This window comes from Fulvia fulva, chromosome 6 (genome assembly GCF_020509005.1).
Source record: "Fulvia fulva chromosome 6, complete sequence".
NCBI classification, from domain to species: Eukaryota; Fungi; Ascomycota; class Dothideomycetes; order Mycosphaerellales; family Mycosphaerellaceae; genus Fulvia; species Fulvia fulva.
Genome location: NC_063017.1, coordinates 4,058,034 through 4,084,627, shown reverse-complemented (window position 1 = coordinate 4,084,627; position 26,594 = coordinate 4,058,034). Strand labels below are relative to the sequence as shown.

Below are 26,594 nucleotides of genomic sequence, written 5' to 3'. Positions count from 1 at the left end.
TCTCGTCATCAAAGCCTGGACTGTGTCTTTCTCCTCGGGAAGAGTGCATATGATGGCGATGTCGAACTCATCGCGTGAGGAAGGTGGGGGTGAGCACTGAGCTTGTTGGGCCGCCATATGAATGATTAGAATACGATGCTGCTGGCGGAGGGATGCGGCCGGTGTTGGTGTCTAAGTCTCAACGGAGGTGTAGACACTGCTCTGCTGTGAGGCTAGTTGTAAGTATCGCACGCACTGCGTGCGAACCATCCATGTACATATCTTCGTGAGGCTGAGACGGCGTCGTCGCTAGGGAAGGCACTGCGCAAGGAATGCTGGCCCCCGAAGCAGCAGGGTGGCGCTCTCAGCTCGATCACATGCAATTACAGGCAGTTCTCAGCGAATCAGTTTCCTCCATGGTGTAGTACCTACTGAATCAGTCGTTTCTGTGCGACGTGAGTGCATGCTGAATGGTCTGAGCCACCCCGTCCAGCCTGAAGACCATTGTATCCGCTCCGCTGGACAGATTGACAGGCGAACTCCATATAAACTCAGGTGGCGAAGGCTTTGTCGACTACCGTACGGTGGTGAAGTGTTGCGAGGATATGACATCGGGGAGTTCCGAGAAGGTCGCGAATCTAGCAACGTGAAACTGACGCGCTAAGGCGCCCAGTGCACTGAACCGACCTGTCCCCTCAACAAGAACCACGTCTTGATCAATACATGTTCTAGTGTGACAGTCCTACCCTACTGAGCGTCAGGTCATCATCGACGAAATCATGCTGGAGTGCAGACAGATCATGAAGACATCTGTCAAGACCCGCAGGCACCGCCCAAAGAACCCTGCCTCACACGTGTCTCCAACCACTACCACCACCACCCGGTCCCCGTCAAGCTGCGCCTCGTGCACAACCGTCAGCTCCAACCTCTTCCAAATCCTCTCAGAACCAGTCTACCACTTCCAACCATGAACCTGGCTCCTGGACTTCGGCGCCCTTGCTCTCTCCAACAAGCACGGCTGCTCCTTCTGTCGTTACATTCACAATCTGATCATACAGCCCTGGATCAACGAAGTCGAGTACGATCGCGATGATCTCAGAGCCCATAGCCTGCTGGACAGGGTCGAGCTCGCCACAACTCTAGGCATCCCACATCAACCTGGAGCGGCGAGATGCCGGGACGCAGCGTGGAAGCGTGGAGAGTCGAAGCGGCCACATTGTTATATCTGTAGGCTTGAGGTGGGGGAAGTGACTGGGGAGTTGTACTGTGCGACATGCCTGGGATATGTTCCTTGGCCACCGGGACATGCTGATGCCGATCATTACTGTGCGAAGTGTTTGGGGCTTGCTGCGAGGTATGCTATGGATGTTGCGCTCCGGGAGGATGAGGCCCCTGGTCTGGGCCAGACGCCGAAAGTGGCTTTGAAGGTGTTCATCAACAGTGAGCATCGGCGGAAGAATGTGTTGCAGTTTAGATTCAAGTATTCAATCAGGATTGATGAGGAGGAGGGGGTCATGATCTGGGTTGAGGCGTTGAGTGTGGCTCGAGATCGGGTCACTGTCGACTGTGCTCATGAACGGCAGGTTTGGTGCCGATTGACCTCCCGCGAGCTCGAAGCCTAGATCGAAACTACAGATCTGAGCGTGCACTATCGCAGATCAAGTCTTGGCTTGAGGAGTGTGATACGAACCATGCTTGCTACCGCATGACACCTAGACTGCCTGCGAGAGTCATCGAGGTGCCGAGCAACGAGGAAGCTGGTCAAGCTCGTGTGATAGACTCTGGAGGGTGTAGTGGACGCTACCTCACTCTCAGCTATCCTTCGAGCGGCGTACCGCTCCACCTCGCCCATCAGGATGGTCCCGAATCTCTAAAGGTGTCAGCTCTGCCAGCAACCTTTCAGGACGCCATTGAACTGACAAGGAATTTTGGCGTCCGGTATCTATGGATCGAAGGGCTGTGCGCCAACATAGGCGGAGGTATGTGAACAAGAAGCATAAGTCACTGGTCGGCCTATACGTGCCTCTCCGTGCTCCGACCAGCTGCTGAGATACATGCTGCATGCTCCTTGGTTGTAGCTAATACCATTCGATCTACAGGTCGGTCCAGCTCGCAACGACATCTATCAACAAACGAGGTCTTCTCCAATTCATACCTCAACATTTCTGCAAGTCGAGTCTCAGACGTCAACTCCAGCTTCCTCTCAAGGAACCAGATCTCCTTCGCAACCCAAGGCTACAACAGCACAACATCTCAACCCCACGACACACCCTGTTACATCGAAATCACTACTCCGCCCAACACCACCACTTCCTCCTCCAACCATATCAACAACCCCACATCCGCCGTCCTCAAACTCCGTCGGCTCATCTCCAACGATCCAAGCCTCTCCCAAGGCCCCATCTCCAAGGATCCCACAACCTACTCTCACCGCCTCCTTTCCCCCCGAATGGTATCCTTCGGCCGCTGTATCTCCTTCCACTGCCACAATGGGCCGGCTCTCGATACCTGCACCGGAGACGTCTGGACACAGAACCTCGAATACCACGGCGTTACAACATGGCCTATGCCCCTCGTCGCGCCGAAATTGTTGACGGATCGGTTGAATTTGTGGATGAGTATTGTGAGAGATTGGAGTGCTATGCCGACACAGGAGACTGGAGGAGGCCTGAGGCTGTTGGGAATTGCGGGAGTGGCGGAGCGCTATGCAGGTCTTGCGACTGAGGTTGACACAAGGGAGCAGTTATATCTTGCGGGACTATGGCAGGAACATCTACCGCAGTGGTTAATGTGGGATGTGTTGGACTCTACGACCGCGAAGCGATGCCCTGGACCCAGTCGGAGTTGGATCAGTGTGCTGGGTGGTGTGAGGTATTATGTTGACTACCACATGAAGTATCTGTGTGAATTTAAGGGGTATGACTGTACGCTTCTGGACCAAGGGGCGAAGTATGGAGAAGTTAGGAATGGGAAATTGACTCTGAAGGTGACACTAGGGAGGACGACGAGGTTCTTGTGTAGGATCGGCGATGGAAGAGTTGAGGGACTGCTAGGGATCACGCAAGTCGAGACTAGAAGGGAGAGGGCCTTGAAGGGGAAGTTCGAGGCGAAGCAGCCCGAGGGAAGGACAATGAGGCTTGATACCGATGATGAGAAGCCGGTAGCGAGAGATGGAGCAGCAGAAAGCGACGGGACCGTGTCAACAGGCGAAGGCTTCGCGGTGCTGGCGCAGGAAGAGATCTTCTTGTTACCCGTCAAGCTCGGTCATTCTGGAGATCTCACTGGACGGGTCTGGAAGCATGGACTGATGCTCGCACGTACCGACGACGGTACATTCCGACGTTTTGGAACATTTACGCTGGATCACAAGACTATCGCCCAAGACGTGACTTGGGAAGAGAACAGCTCCATCACCCTCATCTAGCCCCCCACCTCAACCAAATTCAATCAATAACCATCCTCCCCGTACTCGACCTCTTCTCCCTCGACCTCCGTTTCCTCGAAGGACCAGCATTCCCCATACCCGGCCTCTTCCCAACCTTAAACGAACTCCTCAAACTCCTCCCCGCCCCCTTCTCCCTCTCCACGCCCTTCCTATAAGCCCCCTCCCCAATCCTCCCTCTCAAAGTCCCTCTCCCAGCGCTCCAACCTCGGCACATCGCCCCTCAGCTTCACGACATAACTATTAAGATCGAAAAACGCCCTTCCTCCGTGGAAATGTCTCGTCCCCTCATGGCCCGGACCGCGGCGATCGCATTCCCGTAGTGATACGAACCGTAACGCGCGTTTGAGGGAGCGGGTGATAAGGCCGGAGTAGCCGGGGCGTAGGAGGTAGTCTTCGAGGTACTTCCAGGCGGGCTCTTCTGTGAAGCGGGCGATGTGGTGGGGGGGGGGGGCGAGGTATTTGAACCAGCCGTGGGACTCGTAGGCGGATAGGAGGCGTTTATAGACGGCCCAATGCAATTGCTCGAAGAGGTCGTTGGCTGGGATGCTGTAGCCTGACAGGGTGTTGAGGTGGTCTTTGACGGCGAGCATTACTTCGCGGTCTTCGAGGGTGGGGCCTTGGATTCCTTGGAGGTCTTCGAGGAAGAGGTAGAGCCAGCTGTCGAAGATGATGAAGCGGTTGGTTTCGTTTAGGGTGACGGTGTGGGTTTTGTTCGTGATGTCTTCCTTGTCGAGATCTGCGCAGGAGCGTTGGAAGTTCTCCCATTCGGTGTATTGTTCTTGGTAGTAGAAGTCTCCGTTGATTACGCCATACTTGACTGCCTCCATCTCTTCCCACGATAAAGCTGGCTCTCTGCATTGTGGGCACTTGATTTTCTCGAGCCAGGTTTCTGCGCTCATGCAGAGGTACAGGAGACAGCCTCGACATAGCACATGGCCGGCGTGGCAAGTCAGTTCGACGGGTACTGTGTTGGGACCGAAGGCTTCCGTACAGACCGCACAGCTCTGATCCTTCACCCGAGGGTCGTTCCTGCGAATGACTTTCGCCTTGCTGTCCAGTACAGCGCCGTAGTCGAATTCACGTTTCCCACGCCACTCGTCACGTTCATCTTCACGTAGCTCTTCGAAGAAAGCTTTGTCGTGTGCTCTGCACAACGAAGCAACGTGTCGGACAGCTTTGTCGGTCGATCTGTCGACTAATTCGAGGATCTGAGCATCCCATGGCGTGGGATGATACTTGAAAGTGTGGCGCAGTTCTCGCAATGGCCAATCGTACGTGCGTTGTGACGTCCTTGGTTGCGTTCCCATGGTCTCAGTACTTGCGATTCCATGTGGAAAGGTAGTGGTCCGTTCTACTCGTATACGGATGTTATTCTCTGTTGCATAGAATTCCGTACTACGGTCGTAAAGCACGGCCCTGAGCACTGTATTGCCTGCATATTGTCGACACTGCTGGATGTCGTCGCCTAGTGAAGCAAATACGGAAGACTTAGGACTCCTCGGAGCTCTGGCGTTGTATTCGATCGGGTATACCGTGGAAGAGGCAACGTTGTTCCTATCGGTCAGATCGGAGTGAATCGTGACGGCTTCATCGGGCACTAGAGGAGGTACAGGGTCGTAGCGGTGTTCCATGTTGGTGGCTGGCAGAATCACTACCTCGTCGCCATGTCTCAGCAGGTCGAGAGCTGGATACTGAACCTCCACGCGGTGGTGCAGGTCGAGGGTGTTGACGTGGTCTTTGCGGTCGAGGATACTTTTGCAGTGCTGAGAGATCAGCTTAGCTGTGAACAAGTCTGCTGCTGTTTCCATGATGAGATGTACGATACACTAGTAAAATCAAATGTTTCTAGGACCATCCTGCAGGTTCCGTCGAGGACGAAGTGTGACATCTGGCACCATGGCTTTGTTGCACCGGATGCGGACCACGTCTTGTCTTCGTGAAGATCGCCTTTGTCTGCAATGTGCTAAAAGTTCGAGGGCCTCGACAAAGAACTTTTCCTGGTCTTACTGAGCTTGATGGTACTGTGTTGAGATCATAGAAGAAGAAGTATCTCTGGCTTGCTCCTTCCTTCTTTCAGGGGCCCAAGCTGGGCCGAGCTTCGGCATACTTCTGGTCATCGCGGACCAGTAACGGCTCGCTTGAATATTGAAGTGGTTGTATCAGAAACTGTGTGTCTTTTGCTGTCGTCAGTCTATTCTACAGTCGCAACTCGTCTATATACAGTCATTCCCACTCGTTCAGGAAGTGTAGTTACCTGGCTGTGCGGCATCCTGTACAGTAGTCTCGTAGTATCGCACAGCATTGGTGGCATTTGTGCATCCACTGAGAGTAGTAGAGTCGACAAGCATGGTGTGGTGATCCTGTGGGCGGCGGTAGGCGTGCATGAAATACCACACCTCGCTGACCACTGTCCTGCCAGTATCCGTTGTGTTCGCAGCTCTTCCTGCCTCGATCTCGTTGTACCTTGGGCCACTGCAACCAATATATGGCACAGCACCGCTCTCCTGCGTCAACGCATCCTCAATCACACTCTTGCTGTATGCCGTGCTTGGACAACCACTGGTCTGTTGGGAACCTGTTGTAATACCTAATCGTGGTCTCGAAGAAGTCGACAACATCCTCGTGCTGCTTGTATTCTAGTCCGCATTGTATTCTGGTCCGTAGCATGGGATGTCGAATGTGCTGTAGCAAGTCGCGTGCTTGGGGAGCGAAGACTTTGTGCCGTGCCTGCATGAGCTGATAGCCTCGTGCTAGATGTACCTGCAGCGATAGGCTAAGGCGGTATGATGACCTGCTGTATGCGGCGTAGCAACTTTTCCCAATGATGAGATGGCGCCGGAGCAGGATGCTGAAGGAGGAAGGGACGTCATGCATGTTCGCTTGGGGGAGGGGCTTTGACGCGTACTCACGTGTTGGCGCGACAGGGGTCAAGGGTCCCCCTTCCAGTTCCACCGTTGTCCTCTTTCGCAGCAGAGATCCTCAGCCTTCCATGCTCCTCGAAACTCTCTCGCGTTTTGTCTCACCACTCTCTCCTCACATTGATCTGAAAGGCTAGTTCCATTGACCGCCCCACGGACCCAAGTACGGCTACTTGAGGTCTTCTCTACGGCCAACGGGATCCATTGTGATATCAGAGCATACGAGATTTCGCAAGCTCCGGCCTTTGTCGCTATATCGTACACATGGGGTTCAAATTACGACAGAAAACGGGTGTATCTCAACAACCGCCCATTTTTTGCGGAAGCACAGTGGGTAGCAGTGATCCTTCAGCACAGTCTTGACATCGACGAGAGTCCGATAACCGATATGGACATCAGCTTGGCCCAAGGCTACCTGCAAGATGTACCTTATCGGCATCGATTCATGCTAATCACTCCTCGATGATCCATTTTTCACCAGGATTTGGACTGTACAAGAGGTTGTGGTCGCCAAAGCAGTTCGCATTCTGTTGAAATCAGGCAACCGCAACGTATGGCTGTTCCTGGACGATCTTGAGACGCTTGCTGACGATGAAAGCCGCAGATCTTCGGCACCTTCCGATAGCTTCAAGAAAGTACATCGTCTGCTTAATGACGTGGCTCAGGAACAGAGGCGAGCGAAGGGCATCCATCAGCACGCGCGCAACGTCTCCGACGTCTTCCGATACTTGATCAAGCACGACGACCTGAAGTGTGGCGAGCCGCGCGACAAGGTATATGCTCTTATACCCATGGCCCTGCGTGGAAGCCAAGTACCGAAGCTTGTGCCGAATTACGATCAGACGTTAATCGCAGCTCTAACTGACTTGATCAAGGATATATACGAGCTCACCAGTGTCCAGTATGGTGAGAGTGCTTCTTCAGTCTCGGACCTAATGGTGTGCTTGATGAAGCTCGTGAAATCTTTTGGCTTAGAATTGACCCATCCTGAGGTCCAGTTCTTCTTCATGAAAAGGCTCGATGAGGCGGCAGAGCCCTCAACTCGCCCACTTCCAAACCCTTCCAAACCTACGGAAAGTGCAAGTACTCACGGATTCCAAGAGTTCAGAGGGATATGTATGACAGATGGCGCTGACCGCTTTGTCCTACGCAGCATTGAGGATCTTCCAGCTGATGTAGCCACTCGCCTACGCGCCATGGGTTTCGGCTCTGCATCAGATGGGCTTCCAAGCAAAATGTGGAAGACCATCTGCGATGGGTCTACACCAGCTCTGATAACGACGGAGAATACTCAACCAGGCGACATTCTCCTAACCCCGTTCGCCGGACCAATGGCATGGACCTGGAACCTTATCTTTCGAGCATCATCGACTCAGCCGGGTCGGTACGAGCTTGTCGGACAGGCCACACCAGTCAAGGGAGGTGATCGAACTCATCTCGGAAGGGGACGGTGTTGTCACGATGAGATATGTCCAGCTCGTGCCTCTTCCATCAGAGTGCATTTACACCCTCGAGACGTGCTGTCGCTTGCACTGCCATCGAGAGCGCCGGCAGAGCGACTGAAGATGCCAACCACGACTCCTGATTGTGGCTCGTTTGCCTTGGTGGGCCATACGGGTGCTGCTGTCTTATCCGTGGCAAAAGAAGGTGCATCTCATGAGACCTCAAACGCCAGCTAGCTCTCTGAGCACTACAATTGTTACGTGCAATGAGGTCTGAACCCAACTTGAGTGCCCGCTGCAAGAATGTTGGCCGATAGGACTGGATCATGGACGCTTTTCGAATGCTCGAACCCTGTCCATCCGAAACGTAGCTCTAATCGATTTATGTGGTGTAACAAATTACATGAACTAGTTTATCCCGAAATTGATCGCAAGCAGAGCAGTCCGTCATTAGCCAAACCATCTCATCACTCGACCCTCGAACGCCAACTCATACCCTCGTCTACCATCAGACCCCCTTCAAGCATCAGGCGTAGCAGCCTCAGTCTGATCCGCGGGAACAGTGCTATCATCACCGGGAAAATGCACCGCCGTCTTAACATCAGCACCCTGCCTCTTCCTGAAGATATGCCTAGCATTCGAGCCATTAGCACAAACAGTATTCTGCACACAAATGCTAAAACCACAGCAGCTGTTCGAGTTCAGGCAAATACTGCCACTGCCACACTGCGCATTAGTAGTGCAAGTCTGCGAACCGCAAGAGTGATCCTGGAAGCAGGCTGTGTTGCCATTGACATCAGACCCACAATGGCAGTTCTGACCAGGGTTACACTGCTGGTACGTGCCACACCGTCCAGCGACCTTGCTCCCACAAGCGGTGATCTGGCTCTTAACGCATGGCAGGCCGTTGTTCGCGCTGTTGGAGAAAGCGTACGAGTACGACACCGAGTAGGGCGCGCCGTTGTAAGTAACCTTATCAACAGTAGCGTAAGAAGCGTCCCATTCTTGCTTATACATAGCACAGTACTGCCCGAACGATTTGCCGTCCTTGCTGATCACGTAAGTGTTGAAGCAGCGGCAGGGTGTGCCCGGGTTGGCGTTGGTCTGGGCGGTACAGGCGGCTGCGCAGCGACGGCTGTCGAAGGGTTTGCCGTCGCTCCAGTATTGGTTGCCGATGTAGGAGCTTTGGCCATTGCAGTCGTTTGGAGCGTTGATGGCGCGGGAGTTGAGGTAGGTGGGAGCTTTGTAGCCTTCGGCGTAGTCGACGGTTTGGTTGACGTAGCCGTTGCTGCCGGCGATGGTGGAAGATGTCAGTTATGGATGATCACGGTGATTGGGGGAGATGGTGCTTACACGACTACGCTACTGGCCGTCGTTCACGGCGTTGGCTGTGTTGACTGGGCCGCCCAGAAGACACACTTGATGAGAGTCGTGGTATCTGGCTGATCACAAGCACCACCCTTTGGCGATGGATCCTTGAATGGAGAGCGTTCGAAGGCTAAGTATTGTCAGTGAGAGCTGAAGAGAAAATCAGATTGTCTTGATACTCACCGACGTTGAACGCAGAGCAACCATTGATCTCGTCGCACTTCTTCGAGCAAAGCGGCACATAATAACTGTCCAAGAGAGTGTACCCCATGTATCCAAGAGCATTATTCATAGCCTTGAGGCTCTTGAAAGTATTGGTGTATCCAACAGGAGTAGGAGCCGCTAAAGCCGCACTGGCGAAAGCCGAGTACGACACGAAAGCCTGATCAGTGTCTGGACTCGGGACAGGACCCTTCCCCAAGATCTGAGGATCACAAGCAGCGCGCTTGACTTTGGTGCCGCTGGGGTCCTGGGCGGCTGCACTCTGCTCTGCGGCAGCAGACTGCTCGACTGCAACAGCATCAAAGTGGATAGTTTGGGAAGGGACATTGATGGCAATACTCGGCTCTGGCGGAGGACCTGCTGCAGCGATTGCGGCGACGTCGAATTGAGGCTCCGTAGTGCCGGATTGAGCGAGGGTAGAACCAGCTAGAGCTGCCGCGACGACAACGAACTTGGAAAAGGCCATGCTGCTGAAATTGGATTGTTGTGGTGGAATGATTAATCGAAGATGATAGTACTAACAGGATCGTGGAAAGATCGGTAGGCTTTATATGCCCCTTCAGGTCAGGCTTCGACAGTAGCATGCCCTGCCACGTGGGAGTTCGAGGCCATCTCATCTCTGGTTTCATGCACAGCATCGAGCCCTATATTCCCGATGGCGTTCCTAACATTTGCTGGAGCTCAGCATACCGAGCTCACAATGGCCATCGTGGCTTGCAATCCTCGCCAAGGAAGGTCCCATGCAAGTATCCGAAAGCCATGTGTCGTGCCAGAACGTCCTACCATGCAGCGAGTCGCCAACAAAAGAATGCTACTCAGCACATGCGTGCATATTGTGGCTGTGAGCGGCGTGGTATGTAAGCGATAGCTTAAGGTCAATATGCTGTGAGAGGTGCTAGTCCAGCGCGCGATAGCAGAATTCGGATGCTACAGGAATTCCACGAAAGACGACTTTGTCAAGCCACATGCCGCATCGAGCTCGAGTACTGGTTAAGAGAGTATAGTACTCCATACGCAACGGTAATGTCGCCAGCTTAATGAGTGAGTATAGCAGGTCCCTTGGCGCTCTTGACTGGCGCAGCCACTGGCTTCATGTGGTAGAGGGGCTATCAAGGTACCAGTACGTGTAACGAGCAGGCGTCAACTCACCGCTAGTCTGTCGGGTCTCTGTACCAGCTATCTCGGGTCCACTTGAAAGAACGCAAGACCATCTCAATCACGATCCTAGCGCAGAGCTGGGGCTCGCATGGCTAGTCGTCTGTGGAAATGTGCACATCGTCCGGCGAGCCTCTCGAGGCACTACCAGGAGCTTGTGCTGATATCGGGACGAAGCTGTGCGGGATGTACGACGACTAGCATGTGAAGTCGGTGCACGGACTCTTGGCATCTGCTCAAGTGCCACATGTTCGGAGGTTCACGGTGGCCCAAAGAGACTCCAGGGTTTCCACGAAGCACAATTCGGGTCGCTACCGAACACTTCAGGCCTCGAAGTGCTGGTTAAGGTCTCGGTGCTGTATGAAGCACGGCACATGCCAGCGCCATGTGCCTGAATGCCGTCATGGCACATGGTGAGTATACTGTGTAGTTTGAGATACATCCCAGGTGCAGCTTGGCGATGAGGAATGGTCGAATGGTACAGCAACACATCTCGCACGTGTCGTCGCTAGGAAGTAGACTACGCACCGCATGCGCAGCTGCACAATCGTTTTCGAAGAAGGTTGAGGTCCAGTGTGATATCTACAAGTCTGGCGCGTTAGCTTCCAGGCTCCGAGGGGAACCACAGAACACGTGGGAGTAATGTTCATGCTAACACAGTAGCCCGATGAGTCTGTGAGCCCAGCTTGGGCGACACTGGACACCAGTCTTGCCTTGTACCACGAAGATAAGCATGGCTGGGGTGGAAGCGTAGTCGCGCTCGCCCATGATTTATGGTAGTCGCAGGGAACACGCCTGCAGGCCGACACAACCAGCAGCGAGGTAGTCGTCTTTTAGCCTTGACTCGCATTGCCGAGCAGTAGAGAGCGAGAATGAAGAATGTCAAGTCAATACAGTACCCGTGTTTCAGCCGCACTGTTCACCAAAGAGCCTGGCCAAGCATTTTTGCTTCGACCCTCTCAGTCCGAGGTGATCGTAACGTACCTACGTCTCGAACACAGTTCCGTACAGCGCTTTCCGTTGTGCGTGCTCATTCGCTGTGAGAAGATCGTAGTTGTTTGGGCGATTTCGTGTACTGAAGTAGGAAGCATGGCGCGAGGCTACATATGTCGTGATCAACCATCATGGTTGGTTTCTCGACGACATGACGTAGAAGGCTGCGGCCTCAGGATGACGGGATGTGTAGGGTGATGAGAGAAACAGAATGTGATGGAAAGAGTGTGTCCGACGGGTCTCTTATTTGAGTTCAATCGGCAAGATCCGAGCTTTCGCGCTAGCGGATGACAGTGTGGCCATGTGTCTTCCTTGGATGAACACATGTCACAACAAATCCAATCTGACTAAATACTTCGACCTCACTACTACACTACCTGCACCAACGAGCGCACACGTACAGACTATATCGCCGGTAGCATAGACCGCCCACAGTCACCATGGACTCCACCGAAGTCTTTAGGGAGCTTCCTCTCACGATCGATCCTGAAACCAAAGCCATATCCACCTCCGACAGCACACTCCTCAACGAAATAGAAGAGCTCAACAAGATGAACCGCGCGTTTGTCGCCCTGGATGTACCGAACCAGATCCCGCCTCCACCCGCTCCAGTCAACCCAAAGCGCAGCGTCCAGATCACCAAGCTCAAAGAATCCGGCAACGGGTCATACAAGAAGGGACAATACGCCGAAGCTGTCAAGATGTACGACCTCGCGATCCGCATGGCAGTGGATCGACCTGGGTGGGAAGCGAGTGGTTTGGTCAGAGAGGAGCTGAGCACATTGTACGGCAACCGCAGCCAAGCGCTTATGGCGCAGCAGAGGTGGGCGGAAGCTGCGACGGATGCGGAGATTGCGACGGAGATGAAGAAGGTGGGCAATGTCAAGTGTTGGTGGAGAAGAGGACAGTGTTTGAGGGAGATGGGGAGGTTGGAGGAGGCGAGTGAGTGGGTTAAGGTTGGGTTGGAGTTTGAACGAGCTGGGCCGGAGAAGCAAGCTGTTGGGGAATTGGAGACGCTGGCGAGGGACCTCGAGACGGCGTTGAACAAGGCTTGAGGTGGTGTTGAGAGACGGCGAAGGCAGTTGTGTTTCATGACAAAAGAGGAAGAGGAAGCCAACCCAGTGCTAGATACCTCAAGCATCGACTATGCCGCGCATACTCCTGGACGGCTATGGAAACTGTGGCTAGGATAGCCACTCTCCGCAACGAGCCTCGGTTATGGTAAGCGAGCAGGCTGCGGATGGAGGCAATTCGATGCACTCGCCATAGTTGCCTGCTGCAGAGCCCACCAAAGCCAACGTCCACAAAGGCTTAGCAGTAGCACAAGCCGGCGTCGCTACGAGGCATTACGGGGAGACTGCACGATAGTACAGTAGCAGGTTACGAGGCGCAGCATAGACTGATCGGAGCCAAATCATGCAAATGCGGAAATGCTACAGCGTTCCGACAGACAAAGCTGACGAGTATTCAGTGCCTTTTGATCGCATGAAGTACCCGGCGACGCACACAACATCACCAGTCGTTCGCGTAGGATCCTCCCGCTCGATGCGAGCCCATGTGTGTGCCGCCGGTGGCATTGCCGACACCGTCAAACTCCGCATCCTTCGGGCTGCACTACTCCATCTTTCCCCGCTTCGGGATGCATACCACCTTGTACTCCTAGTGTAACCTTCTGCTATGATTCTATGCTGTCCATCTGCCTTGGCAACCTCGTTACGAGCAGTACAAGGAAGAGCGCATGGCAGCCTGTCTTCCTCCACCTGACTAACAGACAAGATCCTGGATCGCTCCAAACCTCATCGCCAAACGTGGACGCCATGCTCCTTGCGCGCGCGCCGTGATCTGCTTGTGCATATCCGATGAGCTTGTTGCATTGACGCCGTGACGAGGTTACTTACTTCTATGCTCACCTTGATATCTCGGACTACTCAATAGCACCTTCTCCTCTTCACTATCGACGGGCAAGAACGGCCTTCTTTGCGACTGCTAGACAATCTCATATCGTGGAGAAGAGCTCCCCCCCCCCGACCGTGGCCACACAGACACCATGTCTCGCCATTCCAGCGTCTCCGCCGGCAAGCTCGAGAAGACAAAGCAAGATGAGCAATGGATTGAGATGGCACCAAGCAGCGACCTCGACAATGCAGAGCCTTACGTCCCTGGCTCAGAGGCTGAGAAGAAGTTGCTGAGGAAGCTGGATATGAGGATCATCCCTTGCTGCTGGATCCTCTACCTCCTTGGCTACCTCGATCGCGCGAACATAGGGTAGGGCCTCTACGACCATAGTGAGGGCGATGATTAGGACTGACAACTTATATAGCAACGCCAAGACCGGTGGCCTCGAAGCTGATTTTCACTTGACGTCGAATCAATACTCAGTTATTCTGTTGGTGTTCTTCGTTAGTTATGTTATCTTCGAGATCCCGTCGAATATGGTCAGTCATCTGCAATCTCCTGCCTGTCAAGTTTCCCAGCTGACACTCGTCTAGCTACTTACCAGAGTCCGTCCATCCCTCTACCTCTCCGGCCTAGCCGTACTCTGGGGCGGCCTTGCAGCCGTCATGGCCGCTACGAACAATTGGAGTCAGCTAGCGGGTGTACGCTTCGCCCTCGGAATCATCGAGGCAGGTTTCGCGCCGGGTATTGCGTTCTATCTCTCCTGCTGGTACAAGCGCTACGAACTTGCTCGAAGATACTCTTGGTACTACACCGCCGTCGCTGGTGCAGGGGCTATCTCGGGTCTCCTAGCCGGGTTGATTACTCAGAATCTCGATGGTGTGCATGGAATCGCTGGATGGAGGTGGCTTTTCGTATGACTTCCCACCTCATGACCTAGTGCCAGCCTACTGACACACTGCCTAGATCATCGAAGGCGTCGGATCCTCTGGAGTGGGTATGGTGGTATGGTTCTTCATGGCCGACTATCCCTCTACAACCCGCTGGCTCACACCCGCCGAACGTACACTCGCAGCACAGCGAATGGCTCACGATGGTATTGGAGCGACGCAAGGCACGGATGAACAGATCAAAGAGTGGGCGGCGCTGAAGATGACAGTACGCGACTGGAAAGTGTGGGCATTGACGTTGATATATGCTCTTATCACTGGATCGCAAACGATGCAGTACTTCATCCCGACGCTGGTTAGTGCATTTGGCTGGACTGGGTGGGAGGGACAGTGTAAGTCCTTGCCAAAGACGGTTCCTGGACCAGAGAGTGACACTGATATCTGCCAGACTATACCATCCCACCCTACGCCTTCGCCCTCTGCTGCACGCTGGCTTTCTCGTGGATCTCGGACCACTACCAGAACAAACCCCTCTTCATCATGATCTTCGCAGCTTTCGATACGGTCATGTTCATCATCGTCGCTGCAACCACGAACCACACCATCCGCTGTATGTCCAATCACCCCCTTCTCCTCCCCTCCCCTCTGCCCACTTCACTAACCTCTCCATAGACATCTTCACAATCTTCGCCTTCGGCCCAATCTACGGCATCGCCCCCCTAATCCTCATGTGGGTCCCCAACGTCATCGACACGCCCGCCGAGAAGAGAGCTGTGTCGATTGCCTTGGTAAATGCTCTCGGAAATCTGTCGAGTATCTACGGAGTTTTCCTATGGCCGAGCAGCGATGCACCGCAGTATGTCCCTGGCTTCAGCGCGACGACGATATTCATTGCCTTGATATGTGCGCTGGCGCCGGTCATTGCGTGGAGGTTCGGGAAGGAGAAGGGAGCGGGTGGGATTGGGGGAGTGTTTAAGGTGAGTAAAGGAGGTAGGTAGGAGGGTGTGGTGCAGGTAGTGAGGGAAGGGGAAGATGTGGCTTCAGATTTGGAGATGATGCCGATGCGATTGTGCTATGGACAAACTACGTACACAGCATCCCCATCATGTCGATCAAACGATCAATAAATCATAAAACGCGTCGTGCTCACCCCAGACAGCGAGCAGCAATGGGAGAGATAGTCCGACAATCTTCACCTAAGTGTAGACTGGAGGCAATGGCCCAAAATCCGGGCCATCTGGCTGCGGACCCGGCGTTGGGCCAGGTAACGGGCCCCAGGGGCCCAGAGGGTCTGGACCAAAGCTAGAAAGCGTTGGATCGTAGACTGGCGGTGGTTGACTTGGGCCAGTATCCGGAATGGGATAGTTTGGCTCGATCGGCCGCTGGATAAGGGTAGACATTATCGAACGGGGCTGTGATTTGTGTTCGGAACTTGGTGTCAAGATGTGGCTTCGTGGTAGTCGTGAGAGAGGTGGTGTGTAGGATGATGGGAAAGAGGTAGGTAGAACATGGGATATTATATGGCCCTGGTGGCAGGCTTCGCTGGTGCTATACTGTTGCATGATGATGCAGAGGCATGGTGAAGGGGTCAATAGCATACCTTCACGATAGTAAATATGGACTCTTAATGATATGGTATGATCGATCGATCGGAGAATCGATCAGCATCACCATCATCGTGGCAAGTGGTGATCTTGAGTGTTTGCTTTGCATCGGAACGTGCGAGCAGATCGCCTCTTGGCAGTGTGTCTTGCTTCGAGCGCGTTGACAGGGTCGCAGTCACTGGGATTGCCTCGCAGCGCTGAATGTCACTGTCTTTCTTCGAGCGCGTGGCGGGCAACTCTTTGGTTCATGGCCTTCGGTGTGCCTGGGTCTCAGAACTTTGGGCAAATATTCCTAGACGATACTCGATGGGGAGCAACGTATCGTGAATCTGGAAAGCCGATTTCACAGCGGGGACGTCTGCGCGCATGAGCAACCTGTATCCTTTGAGGTCGGGTATCTCTATATGCCACACGCCTTTTGCCACCAAATGCGTTCCTTCAATGGTTCAGCAACTCCTCATCCTTTCGGGATACCACGCTCCCTCCATTCCCTACGATCTCTTCTCCTCCGCCACGGCCTTCGGTCTCTCAACGACCTGACCCTCCTGCGGTAACTTCGGCTTGCCACCACCCCTGTTCTGCTCCGCCTTATCCTTCGCCTTCAAGCTAGTCGAGTCCTTCGGCAGCTCCTTCACGAATGGCAGGAACTCCTCCTTGTTAGGCATGAAATCCCGCAGGACCTCTGGGACAACGAGACCCTCTTCTGTCTGGTAGTTCTCGAGCACGCAGCAGAGGGCACGTTCGGTCGCGCAGAGAGTCGAGTTGAGGGCGTGGACGTAGGTCTTTTGGAATGAGGCGTCGGTCTGCTTCTTTTGGCCGAAGCTGGGAGAAGAATGGTTAGTGTTTGATCACGAAGGGCAGAGGAGAATAGAGCGACTAACCGAACTTCAAGCTCACGAGTCTGGTAGTCAGTGCAGTTCGAGCATGACACCAGCTCCTTGTACTCGCCCTGGAATGGAAACCACGCCTCCAGATCGTACTTCTTCGCCGCAGCGTTATTCAGCGCACCAGAGACGATCGCCACCACTCGGTACGGGAGCTTCAACGACTTGTAGAACTCCTCTGAAGTGTTCATCATTGCGTCAAAGTGCATCCAGCTATCATCCGGCTTGCAAAAGATGAACTGCTCAATCTTCTCAAACTGGTGAATCCGGAATAGACCCCACGCGTCCTTTCCATGCGAACCTGCCTCCTTCCGGAAGTTGGTCGAGTAACCACCATACTTGATCGGGAGGTCCTTGTCGTTCATCCACTCGCCCTCGTGCATAGCTGAGATAGGCTGTTCCGAGGTAGCGATGAGGTACTTGTCGCTGGCCGGGTCATTGTCCTTCTCCGTCACCTTGTATAGCTCCTCGTGGAACTGCTCGAGCTGTGCGGTCTTCGCCATGGCTTCACGGAGCATGAAGAAGGGTGGTTGGTTGGGTCGATAGCCTCTCTTGAAGAGGAATTGCATGCCATAGTTGATGAGAGCTTGGTTGAGGAACCAGCCGTAGTCGGTGAGGAAGTAACCTCTGTGTCCGACAATCTTCACACCGCGCTCTGCGTCGTAGCCGTCTAGTCGTGTGAGGACTTCGTGGTGGGACAAGCAGTCCTTCTTCTCTGGGGTTGTGCCTTCGGGTGCCCAGTCTCGTTCGAGCCGGTTGTTGTCCTCGTTGTCTGAGAGTGGTACTGTGTCGTGCACGTAGTTGCCTATGCTCTTCACCTTCTTCAGAAGTGCTGCGTACTTCTCCTCAGCGACCTCCTCCAGTCTCTTCTTCTCCTTGGTCAAGTCATCCTTCTCCTGCTTCAGCTTCTCGAACTCTGCTGGATCGCCCTTGTTCTTCTTGTTCAAGCCCATGTCTTTTTGCACCTTGTTGAGCTTCGCGCCCATCTCTGTGCCTGCAGCATACTGTGTCTTTCTGTGATCTTCGAACATTTCTATCACCTCGTCTACAACCTCTACCGGTGCATGGCGTCTGCGTTGCGATTCTCTGATCTTTTCTGGGTTACCGCCGCGCTCCTTGATGAAGTCGTTGACGTCCAACATGGTCGCGGTGTTCGGTCAGGAAGAATTGTGATGGTGGTGAGGTCGTGGAGTATTCAATCAAGTGGTATGAGTAAGAGCGTGACTGTTTGTTTGGCAGGAGCATTGAAACACCAAATCTATCTTTGGTGGGTTGGCGGGGTAGGAGCAAGCTGTTCAAGGGTTTTGCACGCATCGAGACAATAGCCAATAGTACGTCAAGAAACTGCTTCGACTTTCTGTTTCTGAGGCAGTACAAGGAGGAAGAGGTGGCCGCCCGTACGAGAATCCGAGTATCTTTTGATCAAGATGGTAGCAATACCGGGGCGTAGCGTCTGCTAGGAACGTAGGAGCGTAGGCGTTACACGACGCGCATCTCTTAAATTCTGCTTAGGCCAATGGCAGCCAGAGCGTTTCGTGGAGGCTGTAATCGCTATCGCACTTCGAAGCACCGCGGCCACATGCTTTGTCTGGAGCCCTAGGTACGCCAGATCGACTTAGGACATACAACAACGGCATCCCATCACCACCTGCCCTCACCCCTTCACCCTCAACTGATTCTCCCAACTCCCCAACCACCTCCAATTCGTCGCCACCCTCCCCAAATCCCCCAACGCCCTATTCACAGCCCCATCCTCCCCACCATCCCTCTTCTTCCCCTTCAACTCCACGAAGAAAATATAATGCCAAGGCAGCTCCCCACTAGGCCGTGTATTAATACTCGTCAAGTTCAAATCATGCCTCTTGAACACCGCCAATGAATCCGCCAGCGCACCCGGCGCCTCGTGCGAGATTGTGAAAGAGATGAGGGATTTGTACTGCTCCATCTCCGTCTTTTCGTCGAGACTTGCTGTAGGTGTCGGTGGTGTAGAGCTTGTCCGTCGTAGTATGAAGAAGCGCGTGGAGTTGCCCTCGTTGTCTTCGATTCCTTCAGCCAGCACGTCCAGCCCATTCATCTCCGCCGCGATCTTCGAGGAGATAGCCGCGGACGTTCCGGTGCTGTCTTGAGCCACGAACTCTGCAGCTTTACTCGTCGACGACACATCCTGCCTCTCCACCCCTTTCAAATACGTCGATAGAAACAGCTTACACTGCCCCCAAGCCTGCGGATGCGAATACAATTTCCTCACATGCTTCAAATCACACCCCGGCTTCACCCTCGGCATCCCAGGCTGTGGTACCGCCTGCGTTGGCGTAACGTTCCCAGACGCATTTGGCGAGTCCTGAGTCTGGAGTTTCCGCCATGGAAGGTCGGTCCTTCGTCGTTCTTGGCTGGATTCTGATGCTGTGCGGGTTTTGCGGGGGAAGTGGCCGAGTAAGCAGTGGCGTACGGGGATATAGATTTCGCCTTCGACGAGAATGTCCGGGTAGCGGCCGTTGAGGTCGGCGAAGAGGTCGAGGGTGAAGACGACGGAGCCGTTGGAGGAGTTTTCGAAGGGGACGACGCCGTGGGAGGCGGTGCCTGTTTGGACGGCGGAGAAGACGTCTTCAATGGAGATTTGGGGTTGGAGGTTGTATTTGGATTCGGAGAATTGGCTTACGGTGGCCTGGAGGGTGTGTTAGTGATGTGTTGTCTTTGTAACGATGTTGTGAGGTGACAGTGTGTGCTGCAATGGGGAGTGGAAAGTCTCTGCATTCGTGACTGACCTGCCGTGACACTTCCCTCGCAACTGCACTGTGAGCTAGCAGCTCTTTGTGAAGCATACAAGTGTCTATAGAAAGTCTGCAGCTGAACAAACGACTTACTTGATGAGTGTACGAAGCCTTTGGGCCAAGGAAGGCAACCGCTGGTTTTCCACCCATGGCTGAGAGCAAAGCGCACTTCTTTGCGCGTGTAAATAGTCTTATTATCACGTTGATGCCATGAAGGAGTCAAGCTTCAGGAGTGCAGAACAGCTAGCTATGTCCCGGCATGTTGGTATTGGGTTGGGCGTTGTCGCGTGCTCACCAGGATCAAAACACGTCTCGCTGGTAGACACGAAGCATTGGCTTTCGAGGTTCCAACTCAGAACCGCGAGGATAGATGACATAATGGCGTCCACATATGGCGAGAGCGAGTCGATCGCGGCCGCGGCCGCGTTGATTTGACCTCAAACAAGGCAGTGGGTTGAATATATCGAAACAGCAAGATGATGAATCCCTGCAGGAAGAACGTGAAGAGAGTTGCTCCTGCCGCCTCAAAGACGACCAGCGGAGACGAGGTCACGAGACAATTGCCATGATATATACCTTGGACTGCAACGCTACTTGAGAGGTAGAGACAGTATCTAGTTAAGCCATACGCAATTCCAAAGTAAAGCATTCTTGCCGATCCGACCATAGCATGTGCGTAGATTGTGCTTTCAGGTAAGAAAGCAGCATGTCGTGAGAAGATCTCACCCGTCCTCCACTTCCGCTCGCGTCTAATCATGGGTGTTGAAGGTGAAGGCGTGCTCCCGCGTGTCTTGATATTGTGCCAGAGTGCCTGAGTATACCCGCGACCGGGCGCCGTCCATCTCCTAGGTTGTGATGCCGGCTCTCAGTGGCGAAGAGACCTGTGTCGTCGAAAGTCAGCAAACGCCCACAACCACGCGGAAAACACCTGATTTACCTTCGGTCGGTGGCTGATTCTCATCATCTTCGTCGCTGGATCCTGTCTGTCGAGTAGCTTCTTGGCGAACAGCTTGGCTTTGCTGTGACTGTTCAACTTCTTCGCCACTTCCAGATCCTTGTCTGTCTCAATCTCTGCTGGGACAGTAGCAGTTGCAGCCTCCTCGATGTGCTGCACGACGGGCGCCTTGGCACTTTCAATTAGTGCTGGTGATTTGTCTTTTGGCGCCTCGTCTACGAGGTTGTCCACTGGTCAATCGTCGTAGAACTCATCATCACCGTCCTCCTCGTCAATAAGTTGCTCAAAGTTGAGAGCGTAGCGTAGAATAGCGCCGATACCACCGAATCCACGAACGAATTGGTTGCCCTCTGAAGAACGGTCGGAGACAAACTCCAGCTGAGCACCGAAGTCACGGTACTTCTCAGCTAGCCACTCAAGGAATGGCATGGAGTCGATGACTTCCATCTCCTGGCCAGTCTCCTTGTCCATGAACAGAGTACGGTCCTGCTCTTGCTGCTTCGTCGTGTGGAGGATGATCTCGCCGCCCTCGCCGCTCTTGAGCTGCCAGCGGGTCATCTCCAAGTTCTCGAAGACAATCAACGTCTCGGCAGCACCGGCCTCGAGAGCCTTTAAGGTATCACCGATACCATAGCAGACCTTCCCACTGTCCTGGCTGATGTGGTCGAAGTAGGTGTTGATAAGCTTCTTTTCCTGGATAAACTTGACGTTCGAGAGCGTCTCGGCAGAAAGTTCGATGGCCTGGTTGAACCCGTTCTCGCCTCCATAACTAACATCTACGACCTTGATGACCTTGGTCTGAAGACGTTGGTCGAACAGGTCGGACTGGTTCAAGTCGTTCTTGAAGTCTGCACTTCCAGCAAGGATGATTCCGGCCACATTGACCTTGTCGGCTGTGATGAAGTTCTGAACCGCCATTTCTGCGACCTTTCGAACGTAGTTGTGGCGCTTCTCTTCTCTCAGACGTGCGAAACGCAGCGCAGACTGACCACCACGACCGTGCTTCTTTGGTAGATCAACGCTGAACTTGGCAACGACATCTCTTGTGTTTCCGGAGAGGGTGCCGAAGAGTGCTCCATTACCATCCATGATGATGAAGCCGAATTTCTGGTCCGACTCCAGCAGCTCGCTCAATGCTTCCGTGTGGAACTTGTTGTCACAAAGGTATAAGGATGTGTTGATGGGCTTGAATGGTTCGAAGTCGATGTTGATCTTCCGCTCTTTCCCTTCGCTGGTGATGATTTCACCACAGTATACGACCAGGCCATTCGGTGGAACTTTCGAGTACAGCTTCAGACGCTGCTGGGTCGAGGTGATGGCGGACAGGACCGAAAGACGGTTGACACGAGATTTGATGTTACTAGCAGTTCCAAACTCTTCTGCCAACATCTTGGCCGCACGCGAGACCTGATCCTTGGGCGGAATGATCAAGCTGATCATGGAGGTACCGTTTCCTCGCGCCTGTTCGAGGCGCTTGATGAGCTTCTTGACTTTCCATATCTCGATGTTCTTCTCGGCGTCGCCTGCTTGGGGAGGAGCCGACATGGTTGCGGTTGTCTGAGCGGGGCTCGCTCGCTACTGTGTCGGGTGTAGGTGTCAGTGAGAGTCAGAAGAAAGCACAGCACGCGGAAAGGGACAAAATTCTGTGGCGCAGACAATCGTTGTCTTTCAGGGATTCGAATTCGGCAGGCTGCGGCTGAGGAGAAGGCGCGACGACTCACCGTGACTGCAGAGACAGCGGCAAAACGGGGACACACTGTGGTGGCAGAGTAGCTCTCGCAGACTCTGTGTGTTCGCAAGCGCTCCGAGTAATATCGAATAATGTCGATGGGTGCACTCGGTCGAAATTCAACGTCACTTTGATTAGGCCTACCTGTGCACCGCCGCCCCCACCACCATCCAACACGGTACACCGGCCAATCCCCACACCGCCCGTCTGGGCCGTCTCGGGAGGAGAGTCTTGTTACGCAGGTCGATGACTGTACAAACCATCATGAACGCCGCTATGCCGGCTATGTACATGTACATGCACATCTCTATACACGCCCATCCTCGCTCACTACATATCACACCGATCATTCCTCAGCACATCTGATACGCATCACATGTGCAAGCGTTAAATAAGGTTCGCGCATCTACCACGAAGATGCCTCTGCGGGACAGATAGCAAGTCACCTGAGAGGCGCCTCAACCACTCCACTTGCACCTGGCTGCCACTTACTATCGTCACAACCCAGCACTTCTATCTGCTTCACACTAATACCCAGATAAGCCTCCCCTCCGCTTGCTGTCTACTGTTTTCGTGATCCTTGTGGACCTCAAATTTGCTTTATCGGACGTCTGGCCCATATGCTCGTGTAACATACATGTATGCTGTCTGCTTTCCGTGTGAAAGCTTCGTCGAGTCTTGCAGCTTCCTCAGCGCAGACGGCCTCCTTCCACAGCTTGGTAGTGTGGGAGCTCTAGTGGGAGTACATCGGGATCTGCTAACGAGAACCAACCCCACCCGCCTAGCACAAGCTGCATTGCTAGAAGAACATACTGCAGCCGTTGCGAGACCGAGCAATGCCTTCAGCAAGAGGGCAATTGCCCAACAGCTGGCGAGACCGAGCAGATACGGCAGAGTCCAATGCCAGCGGCGGCGTGCAATTCGACGAGCAAAGCGAACAGCATCAGCGGCCCTCCGAATCCCACGTCAACCCGTACGCGTACCAAGAAGGAGAAGGACATCATGGACTGCGGCATAGAAGATCGTCAATGGGCATGGCCATTGATGCTATTACACAAGCAGGTGGGGTGAACAGCTTGGGCAACTTTGCAAGATCGTGGCAGCGTGCCGTTGGCTTTCACGAGGTCACGCCTGTGCGTAAGAGCTTCAGGTACGCGGAGGATGACAGTCTGGAAGGTGTGGAAGACGAAGAGAGCACAGAAACCACGCCCGAGGCACAGCGATCATTGCTTAGAGAGCAGTTAGCGGCACAAGAACAGACCTCGCCGGACAGCGCGGTAGAGGATGATGCCACCCCAACGAAGCTATCGCGACAACGGACGCGAGATCAGGACCAGCAATTGAGCGATTCGTTTCGGGAGCAGGATCCACTACTTTCCAAGACAACATCGAGGACTCAGCAGGGTGATAGCATCTTCCAGATAGAGCCTTCACTGGCATCGCCATTTGGAGGAAGCTACGGCACAACATGGGCATCACTATCTTCCCGTGTGAACGAGTCCTCGATGCGGCATGCAGGACGGCTCTTCCGCCAGCAGCAGACTCAGGGTGTTGTGGCCCCAGATAAGGAACGCGAGCCATTGATCGTGAAGCAGATCGAGGACAATGGCGGGAAAGTGGTCAATATCGTGGTCGGACAATCTACACTACCACAAACCATCTTCAACAGCGTGAACGTCCTAATCGGCGTAGGTCTTCTCGCACTACCTCTAGCCATGAAGTACGCTGGCTGGATCCCCGGACTCATCTTCTTCTTCTTCGCCGGCGCCTCAACCTGCTACACCGCCAAACTCCTAGCCAAATGCGCCGACGTCGACACCAGTCTCATCACCTTCGCCGACCTCGCCTATGTTTCCTTCGGACCATGGGCCCGGATCGGCACCTCCATCCTCTTCAGCCTCGAACTCATAGCCGCCTGCGTCGCCCTTGTCGTCCTCTTCGCCGACTCCCTCGACGCCCTCACCGAAGGATCCTGGGGCGTAGTCGAATGGAAGATTGTCTGCGGCATAATCCTCATCCCACTCAGCTTCCTCCCCCTCCGCCTCCTATCCTTCACCAGCATCCTCGGAATCCTCTCCTGCTTCGGAATCGTCCTGGCCGTAATCATCGACGGCCTCATCAAACCTTCCACCCCCGGCTCCCTCCGCGAACCGGCAACAACATACCTCTTCCCCTCCAACTGGATGACGCTCCCCATCGCCTTCGGCATCCTCATGTCGCCCTGGGGCGGCCACTCCGTCTTCCCCAACATCTACCGCGACATGCGTCACCCCTACAAATACCGCCGCGGCGTCAACATCACCTACATCTTCACCTTCGGCCTCGACCTTCTCATGGCTGTGGTGGGATTGCTGATGTTCGGCGACGGCGTGAAGGACGAGGTCACTAAGAACATTCTCATGCTGGAGGCAGGATACCCGCCATTCCTCAGCGTCTTCATCGTCGTCTGCGTGGCCATCATACCGCTCACCAAAGTACCCCTAAACGCCCGCCCTATTGTCTCCACGCTGGAACTTTTCCTGGGCCTTGATGCGAGGGCGATGGGGGATGCGGGAGCTATGCATGGAATGAGCGGACTCACGCGAGGGGTTTTGAAGATTACTGTGCGGGTGCTGTGTGTGGTCATCTTCGTCCTCTTGGCCATCCTGATCCCGCAGTTCGACACGATCATGAGCTTGCTGGGTGCGGTGGCTTGTTTTACGATTTGCTTGATTCTTCCCTGCGCTTTCCATTTGAAGCTGTTCGGGAAAGAGCTGTCTTACAGGCAGAAGGTGGTGGATTGGTCGTTGATTGTTGTCAGCAGTGTTTTAGCGATTGTTAGTACGGGGTTTAATTTTGTGCCTAAGGAGGTTTTGGGGATGGATTGAACTGCCTACAGCATAGTACACAGTGTATGGCTTGAGGGAGTAGGGTGGGATGGACAAGACTGCATGATTGTTGATTGTTGATGTTGGGAAGCGAGCGAGCAAGCAAATACGCATGGCGTTGTTGGCATTAGTGGTTGTGCATGTTGTATAGCATACGAGCATAGCGAATCTTCAATTGAAACGAACGCCATCGATCGATGAAGAAGCATAACATCATGGGTATCATCGTCGAATCTGGTGGACACTGACTGTACACTATACACATCCACTTCATCATGCTTGCCTCATACATGCCTCATACATCATCATATCCCCAAATTCGTCTTATCAATCCTCCCCTGCTCCGTCACCACACTCCCCTTAACCGCCACCCCTCCCTCCGGCCCCTGCGCCCAGACTTCCCACTTATGCTCCCCCGTCTGCGTCCCACAGAACGTCACCTCCTCATGACAATACAGCGGCGCAACGTTCCTGTACTCAATTGACTTTATCACCTCGTTCCCCCTCTTGCCTAATTGCTGCCGCAGCAGTGTGAGGAGGAAGGTATAGCTCAACGGCCCGTGGAAGAGGAGATTCCGATGACCTTCTACGTTCCGACTGTAATCTGGGTCCAGGTGGATTGCATGTGCGTTGAAAGTTAAAGCCGAAAAGCGGAAGAGGAGTTTGTTATCTGGGGTTATGGTGTGGGTGTAGTCTGGTTTATGGGTTGGTTTGAGGATTTTGGTCGTTGCAGTCTTGGAGGCTTCGGTGGCTGCTTGGGCTTTTGAGCGGTTGCGCATGAAGACGATGTTGCGTGTTTCCAGAATTGACGCGGGGCCGAAGTCTTCATCGTTATGGCGCCAGAGACGCTGTCGGACGCGGTGGTGGAGGTCTGTTTTTGCCTGTTTCGAGTCCGCGGTGTCGATGCGTTGGGATGAGGTCGTTAAGCGTTCCACTTCGTCCAGTGTAGCTTTTGCCATGCGGCGTTCGATGATTACGAAGACTTTCTCGTCGCCTTCTTTTCCTTTTATTGTGACGTTGCGAATGAATTCAGCCATGACGCCTCTACTGCCGTCCAGTAGGAGGGGGTTATCTTGATTATAACGAACCCTACCGCCTGCCCACATTCGCCTCGGGAATGGATCACCGGGTGCGTGGTCGGGGTTCGTGCCATCGGGAAGCATCTCGCTGCTGCGTCTGCTGGGTTCGAAGTAGACTATGTGGTGGGGTATGGGGAGGATGTTGGTTGCGTGTGTTGGAGGGAGGAGCGGTGGGGGGTTTGTGTCTGGGAGGAAGTCGGCGAGGGTTGTGTCCAGTCGGTAGGAGGACTGGGGAGAGAGGTCTTCGAAGGTGGGCTGGATTTCTCGTTTGGGTAGTTCGTCTTGGAGGTGGGCAAAGGATGAGGTGCTTCGGGATATGGATGGGACGCGGCGGAGGGCTGCTTTGGAGAGCCATTGAGGTCTGATTGCTCGTGTGGTAGTTGCCATGGTTGTGTTA

General features: G+C 53.9%; 12 protein-coding genes across 12 annotated transcripts; 4 read left to right on the top strand and 8 right to left on the bottom strand.

The window, feature by feature from the left end:
* Positions 1-1,684: 1,684 nt before the first annotated feature.
* Positions 1,685-3,403, top strand: CLAFUR5_07474 (uncharacterized protein; the record flags this gene model as incomplete). The annotated part of the gene is made up of 2 exons (XM_047906622.1): positions 1,685-1,958; positions 2,079-3,403. 2 exons carry the CDS (start codon positions 1,685-1,687, stop codon positions 3,401-3,403), a joined length of 1,599 nt encoding a protein of 532 aa, XP_047763505.1.
* A 170-nt stretch (positions 3,404-3,573) lies between these two features.
* On the bottom strand, positions 3,574-5,232 carry CLAFUR5_07473 (uncharacterized protein; the record flags this gene model as incomplete). The annotated part of the gene is made up of 1 exon (XM_047906621.1): positions 3,574-5,232. The coding sequence occupies one exon, from the start codon at positions 5,230-5,232 to the stop codon at positions 3,574-3,576; it is 1,659 nt and encodes a 552-aa protein (XP_047763508.1).
* A 429-nt stretch (positions 5,233-5,661) lies between these two features.
* On the bottom strand, positions 5,662-7,591 carry CLAFUR5_07472 (uncharacterized protein; the record flags this gene model as incomplete). The annotated part of the gene is made up of 4 exons (XM_047906620.1): positions 5,662-5,988; positions 6,070-6,168; positions 6,833-6,899; positions 7,434-7,591. The coding sequence occupies 4 exons, from the start codon at positions 7,589-7,591 to the stop codon at positions 5,662-5,664; spliced, it is 651 nt and encodes a 216-aa protein (XP_047763507.1).
* A 712-nt stretch (positions 7,592-8,303) lies between these two features.
* Positions 8,304-9,840, bottom strand: CLAFUR5_07471 (uncharacterized protein; the record flags this gene model as incomplete). Its single annotated transcript, XM_047906619.1, has 3 exons — positions 8,304-9,072; positions 9,165-9,282; positions 9,336-9,840. 3 exons carry the CDS (start codon positions 9,838-9,840, stop codon positions 8,304-8,306), a joined length of 1,392 nt encoding a protein of 463 aa, XP_047763510.1.
* Positions 9,841-11,962: 2,122 nt separating this feature from the next.
* CLAFUR5_07470 (Translocation protein sec72) lies at positions 11,963-12,577 on the top strand (the record flags this gene model as incomplete). Its single annotated transcript, XM_047906618.1, has 1 exon — positions 11,963-12,577. The coding sequence occupies one exon, from the start codon at positions 11,963-11,965 to the stop codon at positions 12,575-12,577; it is 615 nt and encodes a 204-aa protein (XP_047763509.1).
* Positions 12,578-13,569: 992 nt separating this feature from the next.
* On the top strand, positions 13,570-15,285 carry CLAFUR5_07469 (MFS transporter prlL; the record flags this gene model as incomplete). Its single annotated transcript, XM_047906617.1, has 6 exons — positions 13,570-13,787; positions 13,843-13,957; positions 14,012-14,332; positions 14,385-14,700; positions 14,757-14,918; positions 14,981-15,285. Coding segments are annotated over 6 exons (1,437 nt in total), but the record flags the coding sequence as incomplete, so codon positions are not given.
* A 219-nt stretch (positions 15,286-15,504) lies between these two features.
* On the bottom strand, positions 15,505-15,708 carry CLAFUR5_07468 (uncharacterized protein; the record flags this gene model as incomplete). Its single annotated transcript, XM_047906616.1, has 1 exon — positions 15,505-15,708. The coding sequence occupies one exon, from the start codon at positions 15,706-15,708 to the stop codon at positions 15,505-15,507; it is 204 nt and encodes a 67-aa protein (XP_047762963.1).
* Positions 15,709-16,403: 695 nt separating this feature from the next.
* CLAFUR5_07467 (Serine--tRNA ligase, cytoplasmic) lies at positions 16,404-17,938 on the bottom strand (the record flags this gene model as incomplete). The annotated part of the gene is made up of 2 exons (XM_047906615.1): positions 16,404-16,734; positions 16,794-17,938. The coding sequence occupies 2 exons, from the start codon at positions 17,936-17,938 to the stop codon at positions 16,404-16,406; spliced, it is 1,476 nt and encodes a 491-aa protein (XP_047762913.1).
* Positions 17,939-18,450: 512 nt separating this feature from the next.
* On the bottom strand, positions 18,451-19,717 carry CLAFUR5_07466 (Bifunctional chorismate mutase/prephenate dehydratase; the record flags this gene model as incomplete). Its single annotated transcript, XM_047906614.1, has 2 exons — positions 18,451-19,461; positions 19,661-19,717. 2 exons carry the CDS (start codon positions 19,715-19,717, stop codon positions 18,451-18,453), a joined length of 1,068 nt encoding a protein of 355 aa, XP_047762914.1.
* Positions 19,718-20,412: 695 nt separating this feature from the next.
* On the bottom strand, positions 20,413-22,067 carry CLAFUR5_07465 (Eukaryotic peptide chain release factor subunit 1; the record flags this gene model as incomplete). The annotated part of the gene is made up of 3 exons (XM_047906613.1): positions 20,413-20,448; positions 20,505-20,752; positions 20,783-22,067. 3 exons carry the CDS (start codon positions 22,065-22,067, stop codon positions 20,413-20,415), a joined length of 1,569 nt encoding a protein of 522 aa, XP_047762911.1.
* Positions 22,068-23,087: 1,020 nt separating this feature from the next.
* Positions 23,088-25,118, top strand: CLAFUR5_07464 (Vacuolar amino acid transporter 1; the record flags this gene model as incomplete). Its single annotated transcript, XM_047906612.1, has 1 exon — positions 23,088-25,118. One exon carries the CDS (start codon positions 23,088-23,090, stop codon positions 25,116-25,118), a length of 2,031 nt encoding a protein of 676 aa, XP_047762912.1.
* Positions 25,119-25,423: 305 nt separating this feature from the next.
* On the bottom strand, positions 25,424-26,584 carry CLAFUR5_07463 (Mesaconyl-C(4)-CoA hydratase; the record flags this gene model as incomplete). Its single annotated transcript, XM_047906611.1, has 1 exon — positions 25,424-26,584. One exon carries the CDS (start codon positions 26,582-26,584, stop codon positions 25,424-25,426), a length of 1,161 nt encoding a protein of 386 aa, XP_047762917.1.
* Positions 26,585-26,594: the final 10 nt, after the last annotated feature.